Below are 18,787 nucleotides of genomic sequence, written 5' to 3'. Positions count from 1 at the left end.
TATCAATCTGTTTCCTTGAACTTATCTATATTTTTAGAAATATTCAAAATATATATAGTTTGTTTTAATCACATGTGTATCTGTGACACAATTAGTCCATGTATATGAATCCACTTAGTCAGTCCACCCACACTGCTACGTAACGATGGATGTTTTGAAGTGAAGTTCAGGAGATTGCCGATATTTCTATGTTGCATGTTGGACAGGACATGTGAAAATATGTGACAATATGGCAAAGATCTTTCATGTTTCTTGACTATCATGCATTTATCATGATGCCGTAAACAACAAGACCAAGATGTCAGCCTGATGACGTCTGCTTCAAGTCTGTTTCATGTCTTTTTCCACAATCACAGCAATATTTGGAGAATTTAGCCATCAATTTTGGTAGAGATTCAAGGAATATGACCTGCAGTATGTCCCTCCACAGTTCCCGAACATTGGTGAGTTTGGTGACGTCTGCTACGCAGTTGTACATATCACAGGTGTTGTCAGATGTGCTTCTCAAGTTGCAGCACAACTGATTGATGATAGCTCTGTAAAACATTGGTTTATGGCTGACGTGATGATGGTTGGATCTTTTGCCTTACACAGTGTTTTGCCGTATTTGTTCAAGGATAGACGTCATTCAGGTTAGATTACCTAATCCTCACCCAGCTGTATATCATTATGCGTTAAATTTATGTGAAAGTGAACCAATGTATATATGTTATGTTTAGGAATCTAAAGATTTTATAAGTAACAAAAATACTCAGATGTTTTTAAGGAAGTATATATATTCCAAATGTTTAATCCTGAGAAAAATTGTGAATAAGGAATATTCTACATTTTAAGAACAATAATTTGTAGGTAAAAATCACCCACTACAGATCATCAATAATTAATGAATATACTCTACAACCTGTAGGTAGTATTATCCACCGGTTCTGTTTGAAATGTTACAGTTGTTTGACACAGAGCAGTTGAGTCTGTCATCTTCCCCAAATCATGATATGTCTGAAATACAGCCGATGTGACTATAAACTTAAACTTCTTCCTCAAATATCGTGCATGTTGTAATATCTATAGTGCATTATGAATGAGACAAGGTACTTTATCAATGACGACTTCTTTATCATATCATGATGCAACATTTCTGAAAAAATTCTTCAGGAATGAAGTTCTAAAGCAAAGGACAGACTTATGTACATTGAACAGGAATTAACAGGCGTATATAGGAATTAATAAAGACAATAAAGTGGTATCCATGAAGGGATTAACTACAGCAACACCGGATATTGGTAAATAGGTCTGTAACAGCTGTACATTAGGTGGTACCGAATACACACATATGTACATAACACCAGTCCTGAAGGAACTAGTCAACCTTCACAAGCCTGGAAGGTCACTCAGATCAGCTAGTCAGCAAAGCTTAGATGTTCCATTTGTCCGAACCACAACATACGGGGACAGAACATTTAGCAGAGTGGGTGCTGTACTCTGGAATGGATTACCTGAAAATGTCAGAAAATCGGAAAATATCAACAGTTTCCGATCTTGTCTCTAAACCATCCTCTTCAAACGAGCATTCGACTAAGTGCACATGAGCAGGACTCTGGATATGTAGTGCTATGCAAATGTCTAATTTGATTTGATAGAGTGCCAATCAAGCAGTACGTTCTGTTATACTGTGGACCCCTACGACACCCAACTGCTGAATGGAAGCCACAATCCCCGCCTCCTGTATCGCTAACACGGAACTTCTGTCTCTGATGGACTTGCAACATCCAGTAAAACTGATTTTAACAAGATTCTTGCAGAGATCTTCTTCAGAATAGAGGTCTTGGTTGAGTGAGGCCTTAGTATGTTTCAGGGATGAATGGGTGGTCAGGCTTGCTGACTTGTTTGACATATGTCATCGTATCCCAATAGCATAGATCAATGCTGATGCTGTTGATCACTGGTTTGTCTGGTCCAGGCTTAACTATTTATATGCTGCTGCCATGTAGCTGGAATATTGCCAGAGCTCCAGATAAGATTTAGCTCATGTGGGTACTGTACCCACTGTATTTTTGTTGAGTGGGTGTTTCATTTTCCGTTACCCACTGCTTTCAAATATGTGCGTATTTCAGTCATTTTACTCACCTAAGTATTATGTCATTGAGTAAGTTTACTAAGCAGGTATGTCAAAACCAACTTAAATATAATGGAAATGATTTCATACAAAAAATCACTTATCCTATACTGACAGTACAACACTTGTCCTATACTAACAGTACAACTTGATAGCAATCGATGTCTTCTTCATAATGCAAGCAATTTTTATAAATATATTCTGTACGCATTTGTTTTAAACTTTTTGCGTATCTAACATTTTAAATGCGTAATTGGTACGCAACAATTATTTTTCAAAGAGTAATTGGATTTTGTTTTGCGTATTTTACCCGGATACGAAGCTTATCTGGGCCTCTGATTGCTGAGAACGGCATTAACCAGCCAACCAACAAACAAACATGGCTTCCTGTGCTATGAAGGAAACTGATACTATTAGAAACATTGTTTTAGCAGCATGTACATTATCGATCGGGAGACATGTACATTTGAAGGAAGTAACAGTTATTTCTATGTAAAAAGCTTTTGAATTGAAAAGTTATTTTGTCAGCAAAGTCTTGAACACAGCAGCATTTATACTGTATTCTGTATTTTGAATGGAATGTATCAATGGCAAGCCTTGGATATTTGTAATTTTATCAACTCGTGGTGATATATTTGATATCAGAAGACACTCGGGTGAGATTCTCTATATATATGTTTCCATTGCAGCCTTATTGAACTATATGCTTTATGGCTTTTGGCCCTTTTTCATTTACTTGTAAGTAAAACTATAATGAAACTGCTATATGTTTAGTGTACAGTAGGTTTAACTGATTGTCTCCTTCATTTTCAAACTTAAATGAAGGCAAGGTGAGCCGCAGTACCCAAGGCTGTGTTCCTGTCATTAATGGCCCGTCCTCCTGACCACCACTAGTCATTAAGGCCATGTAGGTGGAACCACAACAACCAGGATAATTGGCGCCAAGGGTGGCAGTACCTCTGGCAGGATGTGGGTGTGATCAATACCCATACATTATTGATGCCTGTGGCCGTGACTGACACCTGGTTGTGTTTTGCAGCAAAAACTGAAGGAAGAGCGGGAAGCGAAGCGTGCTCAACTAGATGACCGCCACTATTACATCCTGCAGACTGTCGCAGACAGCCTGGGCCTGGAGAGGTCAGAGGTCGAAGATGCCATCTTGGAGGGAAACCAGGTAATATTGATCTCTTTGATTGTTTGTCATTTCACAGATAATGCAGAATTTCAAAGTATGGTTTGTTTAGTTTGCAGTTTCCTGTATTTTATATGCAAATATGTATGAAATTTGCATTTTATGATTATTTATAATCTAAAAATAATGTTGACATTTGCTTTCTTCCAATTTGAACAAAAAACTGGGAGTTCTTTTACCTTTTCTGAGTAGTAGGTAATAACATGCACCTGAAACCTGCTCAACTTTGACTGTTGCTGTCACATGAAGCTGACATTCTGTCAAGTAACTATCATGCTGCTTGAAGTGACATTTACCTCACTCACCTGTGTGGACACTAAATGAATCACCCTTAATTGTTTCCAACCTTCACACCAAATGAAAATTATCTTTGCTCTTGGCAATGGTTTGTTAGCACACACAACTATATGCTTGTTTAGGAATTGAGAATTGATAATTAGATTAAAAAGATGATTTAATTTAGTCTATTTTGGGAGACTAATTGAAATAGTTTTGATCTATGTTGATGTCAGTGTTTTTGGAGCAGCCCTTCCACTAAACGTCTGATAACCCTACCCCAGAGTTTGACACTGACGACATTGAATGTGTCATGGCAGGTGCTTGTGTTTGCTCTCTTTGTGAGAGGGTGAAGGGTTATCTTGATAATTACTTCATACTTACACTGTGTTCAATAGTGTCCAGATACCAGCACCTGGGAAAGTATATGTGTGTATCTTCACACCAGCGTCACCACATCCATCACCTGACGAAAAGTTTTAGTTTCCATAGCAAATTTAAATATTTTTGGGGAGATAATTCTAGTTTTGTTGAAATGTCACATTGTCAAATAGTTGTAATTTCTGACTGAAAAAAGAGGAAAGATTGACCAGTTTTTACCAAAGGCAAACATGTCTTTCAGTATAAGTTTGTGTTTCTTAAGAAATACTTTGAAAGATCTGGGACTCTCTCTTGTTAGAAACATGTACCGGTAAGACATTCTAATTAAATCTGAATACTGGACACAGCTAAATTTTGCTTGTTTGTTATTATTCTTCACTTAACTGTTGTCTGAATGTAGTCCATGCCATGCTGTTCTTTTGTTCCACAGATTGAGAACATGGAACGATTCCTTAGAGCCAATGGTCTCAACCGCCTCCTGTTCTACTACCAGGAACCAGAGCCAGAGCGGGAACAAGGTGAGCTCATACCCTTGATTTTGTCAACTTGCCAAGTTTCATAAAAAATCAGGAAGTTTCATATAACCTACAGCTGTTTTATTTCTAGCTTAAGGATATCTGTGATTACTAAGGAAAGGTTTATATGACCTAGGAGAATTTTATGCTACCAAATGAGTTTTTGAATGACTGAAGGAAATTTCATACCACCGGGGGATTAAGGAAGTTTTGTATGACCAAGGTAAATTTCACATCTTGCTTGGCTTTTGTTTAACCCCATTCCACCAAACAGTGTTAGTGCTATGACCATTGTGAACCTAAACCTAAGCATGGATGGTACAAACATCTTAGCACTCAATTGGGACAGATGGAATTGGGCACTGGTCTTTTGGGAACATTTTGAGCAAATTATAGAGGTATTATAGGCATAAGACATATTATTGTGATTTGGTTTCTCACTGCAGCACAGTTTTCATATTTTTTTAAGAAATAGTCATTTATTGTTAGAAACTCTGTGATTTATGAAACGTGAATGACCATCAGATTCATCTATAGACGTTAATATCTTGGACAATATTGATCAACCAGAAAGTACCCAGGAAAGGCATTACTTATGTCAAAAGTACTTTTGAATAACATTTAGCTGTCTCTAATCATTCTAGTTTATAGTGGAAGCATTGTGTGTTGAATTACTAATGATTAAATTGTGGTTTAGATGTGAACGTAGAGTATCTTTCTTGCATGTTTCCTCAATTGTACAAAGGTACTTACTTTTTGTACGAGCAGATAAATTAAACTGTAGTTATATGTTTTCAAGTTTAGTTTTCATCCTGTTTGGATAGCAGTCGGAGAATGAGTAGACATTTTGTATTCATTTCCAGTGTGAAGCATGCAGAATTTAAACTAAATGAATGCTATGTAAAAGTTTTTTTTATTGACATGTTACTATTTTGAAATTTGAATGCATTGTTCATTTGTTTTAATTACTTTCAGAGTATTTAGCATATGGCATTGATTTAGGAAGGTAACTAGAACTGTTGGGAATGTTTATAAAGTCACATTTCACCAAATATACCGTAATTTGTGAAAACACCAATTCCTCCGCATTCCAATGTTGTTGTCACCAAATAAAGTTTGTCATGTATTCACCTTTTGGGGGATACGGCTTATATCACTCACTCAGGCACAGGATGTATATTGTTTACACTCTGTCAATTGTTTGCATTTCACAAAAGATGGGGGTATTTTGAGGATGAGTGTTAATTATTGATATGATGTGTGGTAATAATTATTCCACTTGTATTTCCATGGCATGTAAACAGAAAACCAGGATACCAATAGTACATGACATTGGATACCCAATTTGGGGGATCGACAGCAAATATTATTGTTCAAATATTATTATTATTGTTCAAATATTATTGTTCAAATATATTCTTGATAAATTCCACAACATGAATGAATATTATGAATGTTATGTTCCTTTTTGGATCAGTTGGTACTTTCTTTATTCTTATTTTTAGGGATTAAAGTAATTTGTAATTGACTGATATAATGTGTGAAGCCAAACCTTGGTGCCCCAGGCCAAAATGTTGCTAAATGGCATTAAATTATAATTATTCCATAAGTTGTAGTCTAATGTCTTAAAACTGTAGGCATCTTCTAAACTGTATAGCTGTATTCATTAATTGAGATCGTGGCTGATATTTCTTACAGCCACCTATATCAGAGTTTATTTTTAACTGATTTGAAACACAATGCCTACCTAATGTGCCATGGAAGATTGTCGAAGAGAATGGCTCCATTTGGACCAGTGTTAAGTGGCTACTGATATCTTAACTGGCGTTAATTAATTTGACCAGTGCTAATTAAGATGACTATCTTGTTGATTACTCACCTCAAACAGATTAACCATCCCATCCAATCATCAATAATTTCTCCATGATCAGCAACAGCAGATATCTCTTTGAGCAATCATCCTATAATATTCTGATGAAGACTATGTTCCTGACAACAAGCACCAATTTGACCACTTCCTGGTTACACATTTACCATTATTTAAGTTCTTAGTTCCAACTGTGGTACTGGTCCATATTGACTTTAGTGCTAACATTCATAATGGTTTAGCATTTCTAACATGTTGCCATTCTTAGTTTCATTACTCATGAATTTATTTTCAGCTTCGGTAGATTTTCGCATTCAAACCACGGACAGCCGGCGTAAAAGCACGAGTATGTTTTGCGACCACATTGAGCACCTAATTCATGTTGCCTCACAGCACTTGCCACACCCAGACATGTAGTGTTAGCCGTACAACTATCTATACAAACATTGTAGCTTCCTTGATCAATCTTTAACCAGATGAAATTTTTTAAACAAGTGTAGGCGGAATTCACTTTTTTTAAGTTTCTTTAGAATCACTTTGATTGGAAAGCAATCTATATGTCATTACTTATTTATCAATGTTTTATATTATTGAAAGAGTAAGTCATTGTATTGTTTGAGTTTTTGTATCTGATTGTCTGGATCAGATTTCACTTTCGTGGTAATGAAACATGTTTTAATTAATAAGTCATGACAATTATATAATCAGAAATAATCTTGCATTATGATATGATAAGAGACAGTAGAAAGGATATATCATCGTAATTAGCACACTCCAGTTTGTGTTTTTTGGTACTATCATATTTTTTTACTCTATTTATTACAACCATGCTATGCTACATTTGATTAATTTCAATAACCTTTTACAATTCATCTCATGTCAGCAGTAATGATTGTGAACAACCATCTGGTTAAAGATTTTCAGTTGCAACAAACATCTGTTAGTTTATCCTTAAGATTAGCAACAAATTAAATAGTCATTTCACTATATATATTTTTTGAGACTTGAAATGTAGCAGATTTTAGGTACATAATTTTTAGTCTTAGATTGAGCCCAAGAATACGTTGTAGAGTCAGTAGGACAGCCATGCTTGTGATTCAGCACATTCAGATGGCACTCTAGTGCTGTAGATTATGTGGTTCTTGGTTAGATTCTGGTTTTCCATCTGCTGTATTGAAGATGTTTTGAAGTAATGGGCATTTCATCTGTGGCATATAGTAGATCTGTAAACTGGCTGGCTTATTGTTTACCTCAATACTTTTATGTTCAGCTGTTGAATTATTTTTATTGCCTTCTTCATACACTTGACAATGACTTCATGACCTCTCCAAGGGTCATACAAATCTTTAGGTTGCAAGAAAGTAGTCAATTATTTCAGAACCATGTTAAAACCATTCCATTTAGCCCCTCCCCCCTTCAAATGTTGTATGACTTGTGTAAAGATTGTTCTTTTTTCCTGATGATGTCAGATCATTATCTGAAATGGGGCGGGCATGATTCACAAGGATGAAATACTGGAAAGATCTTGTTATCATTTAATAATAACATCGGTGCCACACCTCTCATCTTTCCCTGGAAATAACATCACATATATCCCACTGTGATGTGTACTATGAACTATTGACCACCCTGCAGAAAAAAGTATGTGTTCCCCCGACCAAGACATAAATTAATATTAAGATAAAATTTGTCAACTCATAACTCAAGTTTACTGTATGGGCAGCCATGTTTACATAAACTCCTCCATGTCAACATTGTATGCACTGCTCTTTGAAACAGGTAGCAGGCTTGGTTCTTATTTATGTTGTCAATTCTTCTCTGTCGCCCTAGAGTCACAGGCCTACACCAGTGTATTTCTGTCAACACTTTCATGTCATTGCAAACTGTTTATCCGTTGCTAGGCAATAAAGCTTCAAGCACTCTCCTGTAAATGGAGGGCAGTTTGTCACTTTTATTGCAGTTTGGGGAATGGGTTCTATGCCTGTGACCTTACATAGTGTGTAAGGATGTCAAGGGAATTGTTTAAGTTGTCGCTAATATTGGAATCGTGGGGTTTGAACAATTATCAGCAGGATAGACAAGTAGGCGAAATAATACCTCAGACAATGACTAGGAACCTGACTTTCTTTACCTTGGTGTCAGTGAAATGTAGCTTTTCATGACTTATTCATTATGCATTGTGTAGGTTAGAATATTGAGTTACATGCTCCATGAAGCTTTGGCCCATAGTGACGTGTTTTCTACGGATTATTGTTCTAGTTTCATGGCACTCCTGGGCTGGCATTTGAGGGCTGGCTTCTGTATTTCATGGCGACTGGTAATTGTGATAAATGACAGTACCTAGAGCAACAGGACATAGTCATTTAACATAAACCTTTTAGTATAGAATAAGTAAAATCTCATACCCCTTAAATTACATGTTATATCACAGTGGTTGTCAGTGATCAGAGCTTAGAAGAGAAAATATTTATAGATCACACCAGATTTTGACAATATCACTGTTAAAAGTTTTATATTTATTGGCTCCTATACTGATATTTAGGAAAAGTTCAGTCAAGTAAAAAATAGAATGAATGTATTTAGTTTTGTTTAGGATACGAATTGTGAATATTATTAAGGGAACTTGTCTGTGGTGGGGCAGCTGTATCTTTCCACTTCTAATCCCATTACTGTTAAACACCTATACTAAAAATGTGCACATCTTTACTATGAACAAGCAAAACAAATAGGATCTCAAGACAGACCTGTACAGGGAATATATTCAATTTTCTTTAACATTCATTTTTCCAATTTTTCCACTGGATTAATTATTTCATATTTTTTAAATTTTTAATTCTTTTGTTTGTATGTAAAATGTAAGAAAATACTTTTCTATTTTATTCTTTAGTGATAATGGACACAGACATTTTGCAAACAATTTTTTTTTGTCAAAAGGTTTTAACAGCATTTGAATTTACATATGTATAGAGATGTTTTCATACACAAGCATCACGTGTATGACTGATTTATTCCCGGAGTGGCCCTTCCCACAGTGCCCCTGAGTTTTCACGCCTTGTTAACAACCCTTCCCACAGTGCCCCCTGAGTTTTCACGCCTTGTTAACGACCCTTCCCACAGTGCCTTCCCTGAGTTTTCACGCCTTGTTAACGACCCTTCCCACAGTGGCCCCTGAGTTTTCTCGCCTTGTTAACGACCCTTCCCACAGTGGCCCCCGAACACTTAAGTGTTCCCACACTGGCCCCTCTTAATCCAATCAGCTTAATTACCAACTGTGTTGGACTAATTAGGGAGGTGTGATGCTTTGAAAGAGCTCTGATGAAAAAGAAACAACAAACAAAAACAACCTCCCCTTTAGAGCCATCACCCAGAAGCTACTGATATGAGGATAAACATTCACCCAGAAGTCTACTTATAGCAAAAATACAGAAGCAGTTAAAAGGATAAAGTAACATAACACACACAAAATTAATGAAGATAGATTCATTACACAAACTTCACACCAGCATCAGACCAGCAGTTAACAACATTAAAATTAAAGATAATTTATTACACAAACCATTAATGGTAACCAGACTCTCACAACGTTTACACCAGCATCAGCAGCCACCTTCTTTGTTTTGACAATGTTCACACCTTCTTAACAGCATCAGCAGCCACCTTCTACTCACAGTAGCAGATTATTACTACTGTCTTCTACTCACAGTAGCAGATTAACTCTTTGTTTTGACAACTAACAAGTTGTCTCACACTGGCCCCCACGTTCACACCTTCTTAACGAGTTGTCCCATAGAGGCCCCTGAATTTGGTTGTTATGTAATAGACAGAGGGGCCGCTCTGGGAATACACCGTATGACTGACAAGGACTTCACGTTACATTACTATCATTCATACACTTCACTGGCGACTGTAGACTGGGGTAACACTGTCACATGTATCTTGGTGTTTGTTGGCAACTGGCATCTTGAAGTCTGTGTTTATGTTTATATATACTCTGTTGAATATACCATATTCCACATAATAAGCTCCCATTGTTCATGAAATCTTTCCATATATGTGTGTTTATTTACATTGAATAAAGATTATGCTTTTGAATGCTTTATTATGAAATTGAAATGAACTAAAGATGAGAAGAATTCGCTCATGTAATTTTATTAAAAACACATGAGACTTATTTACAAATTACTTACAGGTGCTGATATGAAGAGGGTCCTTATTATGTCAAATATGGTATCTGTTCAGAGAGTTCATCTATGATAAATCTCTAAATCATCAACAAACCATACCTTTTGGATACATTAAGTACACACAGATTGTTCAGGGTGACAGTTGCCTGTTTTAATAACAGATTGGTGTGTGTGGTCAGTCTAACCTAACATTCTCGACACAGGCGGTGTCGGTGTGATACAGTGGTGCATGTATCGTGGTACCACTCAGAGTATCGTCAGCCACGGCTATAACATGACTAGGCTTCGCTACAGCTTCAGTAATACTGGTTACGTTGTACTGGTGGACACCTGAGAGTAACCATGGATATACAAGGTTCCACAGTGGTTCTCATGATTATTCAATTTTTTTTATCTTGCTTCCTTGCTTTCAGTTTGCACCAGATACTTTTTGGCATCATGGTTTTGACAGTTATGTCTCAATGAGGAGATTTTAATAAGGAAATTAGACATTTCAGTACAACTGCTATTACCATTTTGCCTGATTTGTTTAGCACCAGACCATTTTTCTTCTTTTGATTTTGGTAAATAAATATGCCAAGATGGAGACTATTTTATTGTTGAGGTTGTTGACATCATTCTTGCAATAAGGTCATGACAAAAAAACAATCAAATATTTCTTTTATAAAAAAGTCATATTTCTGATCAAACATGGCAGCTTGTATATTTTTAATGTTAACTAGATCCAGGATATGTGTTGCAAGAAAAAACTTGGTCTGGTCTAATATGTGGAAATAATATTATTCAAATATATGACTCAACTGATTAGATTTCACTTTTAGGGCTACTTTGCTGTAGATTTCTAGTTGGTTAAAAGAATCCTGAACATCTTTCCATGAAATGAAATCGTTTACATGAAGTACAAGACAGTGATTTGTCTAAACCATTGGAGCAGATCTCCTTTGTTGTCTAAGTATAACTATTGTTCTCTGCATGATCATTAAACATTGGCATTATCACAGGTAATAAAGTATGTGGTATATTTACTTTACAGTGTTTCATGAAGTCTTGTCTTATTTTACGTAAAAATAGGATTTTATGAACAAAGTAACATCAGTTCCTTGACTTTCCAGTTGATCATGTTCGTATTGGCCCGCCGACAACGAAGACGGTCAAGTCGACCAAGCCGAAGGTGTTTCTGGCTGATGGGAAGGAGGTACCACTTCGAGGGACGTGCCTCGTCTTCACTAAGGCACCAACAGACAATGCTATCACTGAACAGAACATTTCAAAGGTCGGCAATACTTCAGAAACTTTCCAGGACTTTCCAAGACTTCTTACAGTTAAAACTGAGATGTTATGTTTTCTTGTGTATAGTGTGCATTTATTCCTAAAAGATTGACAGGTCGGTAGAGAGTGTAGGGGTGATGGTACATAATTGTTAGCTCCTGTTTATTCAACTGAAACAATATGTTATATTTGTCGGTACACTATACACGTAATGCGCTTTTTCCAATATTATGTAGCCAAGATATGTACATTTTGCACAAGAACACACTATTCAAAGAAAACGGTTTTCTTTGTGTTTGTTTGTGTAACGATTTTAATAATTATATAAACACCAGCAGTAACCATGGATACTGTTGTAAGTTATGTAACTATAGTGTTCTGACAGGTAGTTATAGAATTGTCATTTGTGGGCAGTGCTGGTTACATGTTTTGAAAGTTTACCATTTTGCTGTCAGTACTATCACTATGGAAATTTCAGCTTAGAAGACGTTTCTAATGCTAGTGTTATAACCCACAAGGAGTATGAATAATGTCATGGATCATATTCATTCTTCCCATCCATTAACATTATTTCATGGGACATCTGAAGGGTGGCTGGAGTTGCAGACCAGGGACCTGCTCCACAAACCTATAATAGCGCTACGACTGTCGGAAGTCTATGTTAAATTATGGGATGTACGATCATCTTAGCGCTACGACTGTCGGAAGTCTATGTTAAATTATGGGATGTACGATCATCTTAGCGCTACGACTGTCGGAAGTCTATGTTAAATTATGGGATGTACGATCATCTTAGCGCTACGACTGTCGGAAGTCTATGTTAAATTATGGGATGTAATGATCATCTTAGCGCTACGACTGTCAGAAGTCTATGTTAAATTATGGGATGTACGATCATCTTAGCGTTACGACTGTCGGAAGTCTATGTTAAATTATGGGATGTACGATCATCTTAGCGCTACGACTGTCGGAAGTCTATGTTAAATTATGGGATGTACGATCATCTTAGCGCTAACTGTCGGAAGTCTATGTTAAATTATGGGGATGTACACTGTCGGAAGTCTATGTTAAATTATCACGATCATCTTAGCGCCACGACTGTCGGAAGTCTATGTTAAATTATGGGATGCGATCATCTTAGCCTTGACTGTCGGAAGTCTATGTTAAATTATGGGATGTACGATCATCTTAGCGCTACGACTGTCGGAAGTCTATGTTAAATTATGGGATGTACGATCATCTTAGCGCTACGACTGTCGGAAGTCTATGTTAAATTATGGGATGTACGATCATCTTAGCGGAAGTCTACTGACTGTCGGAAGTCTATGTTAAATTATGGGATGTAATGCATCATCTTAGACTGTCCCAGTCTATGTTAAATTATGGATGTAATGATCATCTTAGCCAACAACTGTTGGGAATCATAAATTTGATGTCATCTTAGCCGTACTATCGCTTTGTGGAACAGAACTGTCTGACCCAGAAACACATGGATCATGTTTTGATGTTACACGATTCGATGTTCAGGATGTGAACTTCACGATGCTCGACACCAATGGTCATGCTCACAATGGCCGTGGCCTTCTACATGCTGTGGAGAACTTACTGTCCAGTATCTTCATCCCGGCCCTGAAGAACCTGGAGAAAGGCTGGGGAAAGCTGGAGAAAGATGACGCCAACGTCAGAGCTGATTTCCTCAACTCACTTGATGCCTTTGTGTCGGTCCTTGTAGGTAAGGAACAAAGAGAGCCCACAGTCTGTCTCTGCTTGCATCATAAAATAACCTAAAATAACCTAAAGTCATCATGTCATTACAGTATCAATCAGTCTCAGAATGAGTATGATGAACAAAACAACCTGAACTCAATGTTAAGTGTCATGACAGTACATGGCAATGAAAACCTTGTATCCAATAGTTTGTGTTTTTTAATACTCTTAGTGGAAAAGACCGCCTCCATGGTGTAGTGGTTAGAGCGTCCGCTCGAGAGCGGAAGGTCGCGGGTTCGATCCCCGACAGCGTCATACCAAAAGACGTTAAAATATGGTACTTGTTGGTCCCTGCCTGGCGCTCGGCATTAATGGGTACAACAAGGACTGGTCGGCTCAGAGTCAGTATAATGTGTCTGAGTGGGGTATTCCTGCTTCACTGCGGCATGGTATCTCAGTGGGTTAGCACTATAAAACCAGCTTAAGTCTGGGCTAGTACAAGCAGTCGCACATACACACGCATGCACGTCGTCATATGAGCGAAATATTCTCAAGCACGACGTAAAACCCAATTTCACCTCACCTCACCTTAATGGAAAAAGTTGTTTAAGAACCTGTCATGTTGTTATTCGTACAAGTAGACATCTTTAACAGTAGAAGGAACAGCACCAAGTGGCACTACACATGCCATGCAGTACAATGTTAATGACTGCTACTCAGCTGATGTAAACCATACTGCAAGAAAATGAGCTGAAGCTGGAGTAGCAGCTTATATTTGCACAGATTCTGTCAAATATTTCAGGACATGAGCATGTGTCTCAGTGCATACTAGTGATGTTGCTAATTGTATGTCTGCTATCTTCTATCGAGTTGTTGTATGTACAGGTGCCCAGGAGAGTCTTCAAGAGAAGGTGACCTTGAAACCATGTGAAGGTTATGAGGTGAGCAAGATCCAGACGGCTGCTGATTACCAGGCAGTGGCCAACAGCTCGGAGGCCCTGGAGGCCATTGAATCTTGCATGCATGTGTGGATCAAACAGATCGAGCAGGTGAGGATGCCGTTGAAATACAACATGTGATAGAGTAATGGTCACTTACCAGTACTCACTCTCTACATAGAATAGGCCTATGTTACAGATCCTTTCAGATAGGTTTAAACCTTAGATCATTATCCTGCCCTAATGTGACCCTGCTGATGTGACGTCTGCTGCAGGTTCTTGCCGAGAGTGAGCAGATGAGACGAGAAGCAGACGACATTGGGCCTCGTGCTGAGCTGGACCACTGGAAGAAACGTATGTCAAAGTTCAACTATCTTCTGGATCAGATCAAAGGCTCTGAAGTCAAGTCCGTCCTTGGTGTTCTTCATGCAGCCAAGTCAAAATTGATCAAGGTATGTTGCTTGATGACTTCTGGAGAACTGGAAATGGTTCTAAAAGGAGGAATAGTTTTCTAGAAATATCACTTATCTGGCTAAAGGATAGATTATCTTTGATGGGCATCTACACCTTGGAAGGTACAAAACTTTAGAAACACACAACTGAACTGATATATTTCCTTTTCTAAATATTTTTGATGTTGTCATTCCATGATTAACTGTGGCTTTTTCCTGATATTTTGTTCATTTTCGCTATGCAGGTCTGGCAGGAGCTTCGACAGACGTATCACAGACACAGCCAATGAGGCAAAGGACAATGTGAAGTTCCTCTACACTCTGGAGAAGTTCTGTGACCCACTCTACAACAGTGACCCTGTGAGACCTTCTTCTTACACACACATATACACATACACACACACGCACATTGGGGCACAGGTTTCCCAGTTGACCATGGCACACATTATGGATTCCAATTGGGGCAGTGGTTCACACTGAAGACCCAGTTGATCCCCACACACACACACAATGTGTGAAGCCCATTTCTGGTGTCCCCCTCACGTGATGTTGCTGGAATATTGCCGAGGCATGCAAGGAACCATGGAGTCCAATCCTGGTTTGTTCAGATTTGTTAGCTGGTTTCTCAGTACCAAAACTGTGTTCATGCATTTTAAAAAAATGGTAAATAACTCAGACCTTCATTAATTTGAGATTTCCATGCCATAACATGACAGCATTAACCCAAATTAACTCACTCACACACTGAATCCATTAGCTTGCAGCCTAAACTGTCATTGAACAGTCTCTGGCTTACAGAATCTAAGCTGTACCCCTCAGACAAATCCGTTATCTTTACTTCAAAATCAAGAGAACAGATGGTCCTGTTCAGTAAACCAGTGATTGTTCTGTGACTCAGAGAGGTTCTGTTAGCACAGAGACAGAGATAAACACTATTTATTTTGGGGAACAAGGATTCGAAAGATCGAAACCAAGAACCACAAGCGGTAAATAGAACACAGATATGTAGCAGGTCATTTTGCCCATTCGTACATTATGTGCAACATCCACTTCCCCGCCAGTATCCCCACTGTCTGTTATTGAGAGATGATCAAGTCTTCGGCCATGTTGAAATAAGTGACGTCTGCTTCAGGTGGGCATGTTGGAAGGTATCCCTGGCCTCATCAACGCAATCCGTATGATCCACAGCATCTCACGCTACTACAACACCTCGGAGAGGATGACGTCGCTCTTTGTCAAGGTGCGTTGCTTTTCAAGGGTTCATCAGCTATGTATTAACTTAAACTGTAGCAGAGACTGAAATACATTTGGAAATCAAAAATAACTTAGAGTTCCAACTGAAAGAGAGACCAAACCCAACTTATTCATTTCAATTGTTGCTGAGCTTGCCTTGAACTATAAATCAACTGACATATCTTTAATGCAATGGGACTTTATCAAGGTTGGGTTAAGGCTATGTAAAGGTAATAGTTTTAAGGCAACTCGGGTTGTATTTTCCCAGTGGAGCAGAGAATGCAAAATAGATGTGCAGTGGGGTAATAATTATACATGTTGTGAGCATCTGTGATGTGGACTTTACAAAAGTACATATTATTATTAATTAATTATTAATTAATCCGCCTCCTCAGATAACCAACCAGATGATCACTGCGTGCAAGGAGTACATCACTGACCTTCACCGAGACACCATCTGGTCTCAGCCTCAGGCCCAGGTTGTCGTCAAACTACACGACTGTATCAAGCTGAACGTTGACTACCAGCCATTTCCATAAGACCAAGGAAAAGCTGGAGAAGATGCCACAGGAACGCCCATTTGACTTCTCTGAGATGTACATCTTTGGCAAGTTTGACACTTTCACACGGAGGTTGACAAAGATCATTGAGATGTTTGAAACAATGGACATGTACTCCCATCTGGCAGAGTCTAAGATTGAAGGTAGGAAGGATCTGTTTCTTCTGGTGTAAGACAAAATATTTGGGTTGTGGGAGTGCATGCAAAGGTTTGGTTTAAGACTGCTGCAGCCATATGATGGAAGCTTTTGGTGTGGACCAGGCACAATCCAGTGACTGGTATTATGAGCAATTTATCCATGCCATCAGGGTACATCCACACATTTATCAGCCAATACTTCAAGCCAGACTGCAGGATCTATTTATTGTCCTCTCACATGGTTCTGATTCTAGCCTGGAGGCAAGAGTCCTTTCAGTATGCTAGGTATGATGCGTTCTGAACTGGATGAGTTGGTGAGCCTCGGTGAACTGGATGATGGCGCTATATAGTACTCTGATGATGAAACTATGTTGCTCATTATATCAACCACTGGTTTGTCTGGCTGTCAATAGAACTGGAATATTCACAATCATTTTTTGTTGTTGTAAAATCAAATTGAAAGTGAGCGTGCAACTACTGGACCATGTTACCATTCCCTGTTTCACACATTGATCCTAGTGCTTCAAGCTAAAGTAAAGGAATTATCATCATAATGCAAACCTCACTTTGTAATCTTAGAAATATAGACATGTGTATCAGGATGATAGAGGCAGGGTTAACAAGATATGAAAGCTCTGTGCACCAAGTGTGTACCAGGTTCACCTGGGTATATGTTCATTAAATGTGTGTAGACGTGTCGTGAATCTCACCGATCTGTTGCAGGTCTGGAGATCATGGCCAACAAGTTCAGTGTCATCGTGACAGCCATGAAGAAGAAGTCCTATGACTACCTGGACCAGAGGAAGATGGAGGTGGACCAGGACTTTGAGGAATTCAAGCGCCAGATCTCAGAACTCCATGTTAGTACTCATGTCTGTATCTTACCATTGTCTTGGAGGAACATGTCTCTGAGGCCATAAATATGAAACGTTTGTGCTCGAGAGTCTTGATGTGAAGTATGGATGTCAAATCTACAGATAGAGTTGTGGTGTGATTTGATTAACATCTCCACATGTACAGCCGCAGCATCCTGTATATATGTCATGTGTTGAAACTCACAAGCCCACTCATTTTCACATTATGATAAAAAACATCACGTTTGCATTTTGTTGCTTTCTGCCCAATTGTTGGAATAGTGACCAGTTTTAAGTCCCAAAACAAGATTGAACTCAAAATCTCAAGTTGTTAAACATCAAAATGAGGGTGGAAGCATATTCAGATGGGAACATTTTTCTGCCGTTGATCATTGACCCTGAAAACAAGTAATCCTTCATCTGTTTGGGATATCTGTCCGTTATATTTCGAAATCTGAAGATCTGCTTGTATGTTCCAGTCTGGAATCGTGAGCTTCATGGACGGCAAGTTTGATCGTATCTCAAACACTGCGAGGGCACTGCTGCTGCTGAGGAAGTTTGAGCGCCTGGACATCCCCAACCTTGGCATCCAGGAGAAGTACCAGCGCATCCTCAACCACTATGGCCGAGACATCGAGATGGTGGCTCGTCTGTACCAGAAGAACAAGAGTGATCCTCCAGTAGCCAGAGACCTGCCACCAGTTGCTGGTCAGTAGCAATCTATCGCTGTGTCTCTGTCTCGGGGCTTGCTTCAATGTCTCCCCATAGTCTAGCATACGACAATCATAGCAGGCAGACACAGAAACTGGGCACTGTCCTCGTTCCACAGACCGATTGTAGCACTACCAATCATTCTCTGTCTTGGGCCCTGCTTCACACAACAACCTTAGCTCTTTGGTTCTAGAAGTTCCCATTATCTTACATAATGACAGTCACAGCAGCCTGAAACACAAACAGCACTGTACCTGGCCTTTGTTCCACTGACTGATTGTAGGACTACAACCATCATTAGTCTGTTTTAGATTAGTGAGTTACAATCATCTCAGTACTCATATCATTTCGTGAAATAGGGCCTTGGCAATTTTTTTTTCAATTCCATTTGCTAGTTG

At 38.5% G+C, this 18,787-nt stretch overlaps 1 protein-coding gene across 1 annotated transcript in view; it reads left to right on the top strand.

The window, feature by feature from the left end:
• The window catches only part of LOC124273788 (dynein axonemal heavy chain 5-like), a 97,921-nt gene that overhangs the window by 26,756 nt on the left and 52,378 nt on the right, over nucleotides 1–18,787 (top strand). The window contains 14 exon segments of the mRNA XM_046709095.1: nucleotides 3,153–3,287; nucleotides 4,393–4,480; nucleotides 6,640–6,690; nucleotides 11,641–11,801; nucleotides 13,325–13,529; nucleotides 14,390–14,553; nucleotides 14,718–14,894; nucleotides 15,140–15,154; nucleotides 15,156–15,254; nucleotides 16,027–16,134; nucleotides 16,523–16,653; nucleotides 16,655–16,830; nucleotides 17,548–17,684; nucleotides 18,158–18,386. Of these exon segments, the coding sequence (XP_046565051.1) occupies nucleotides 3,153–3,287; nucleotides 4,393–4,480; nucleotides 6,640–6,690; nucleotides 11,641–11,801; nucleotides 13,325–13,529; nucleotides 14,390–14,553; nucleotides 14,718–14,894; nucleotides 15,140–15,154; nucleotides 15,156–15,254; nucleotides 16,027–16,134; nucleotides 16,523–16,653; nucleotides 16,655–16,830; nucleotides 17,548–17,684; nucleotides 18,158–18,386 (1,876 nt within the window).

Source organism: Haliotis rubra, unplaced genomic scaffold (genome assembly GCF_003918875.1).
Source record: "Haliotis rubra isolate DU_JTF1 unplaced genomic scaffold, ASM391887v1 Scf184, whole genome shotgun sequence".
Classification (NCBI taxonomy): Eukaryota; Metazoa; Mollusca; class Gastropoda; order Lepetellida; family Haliotidae; genus Haliotis; species Haliotis rubra.
This window is presented reverse-complemented; position numbering and strand designations above follow the sequence as displayed.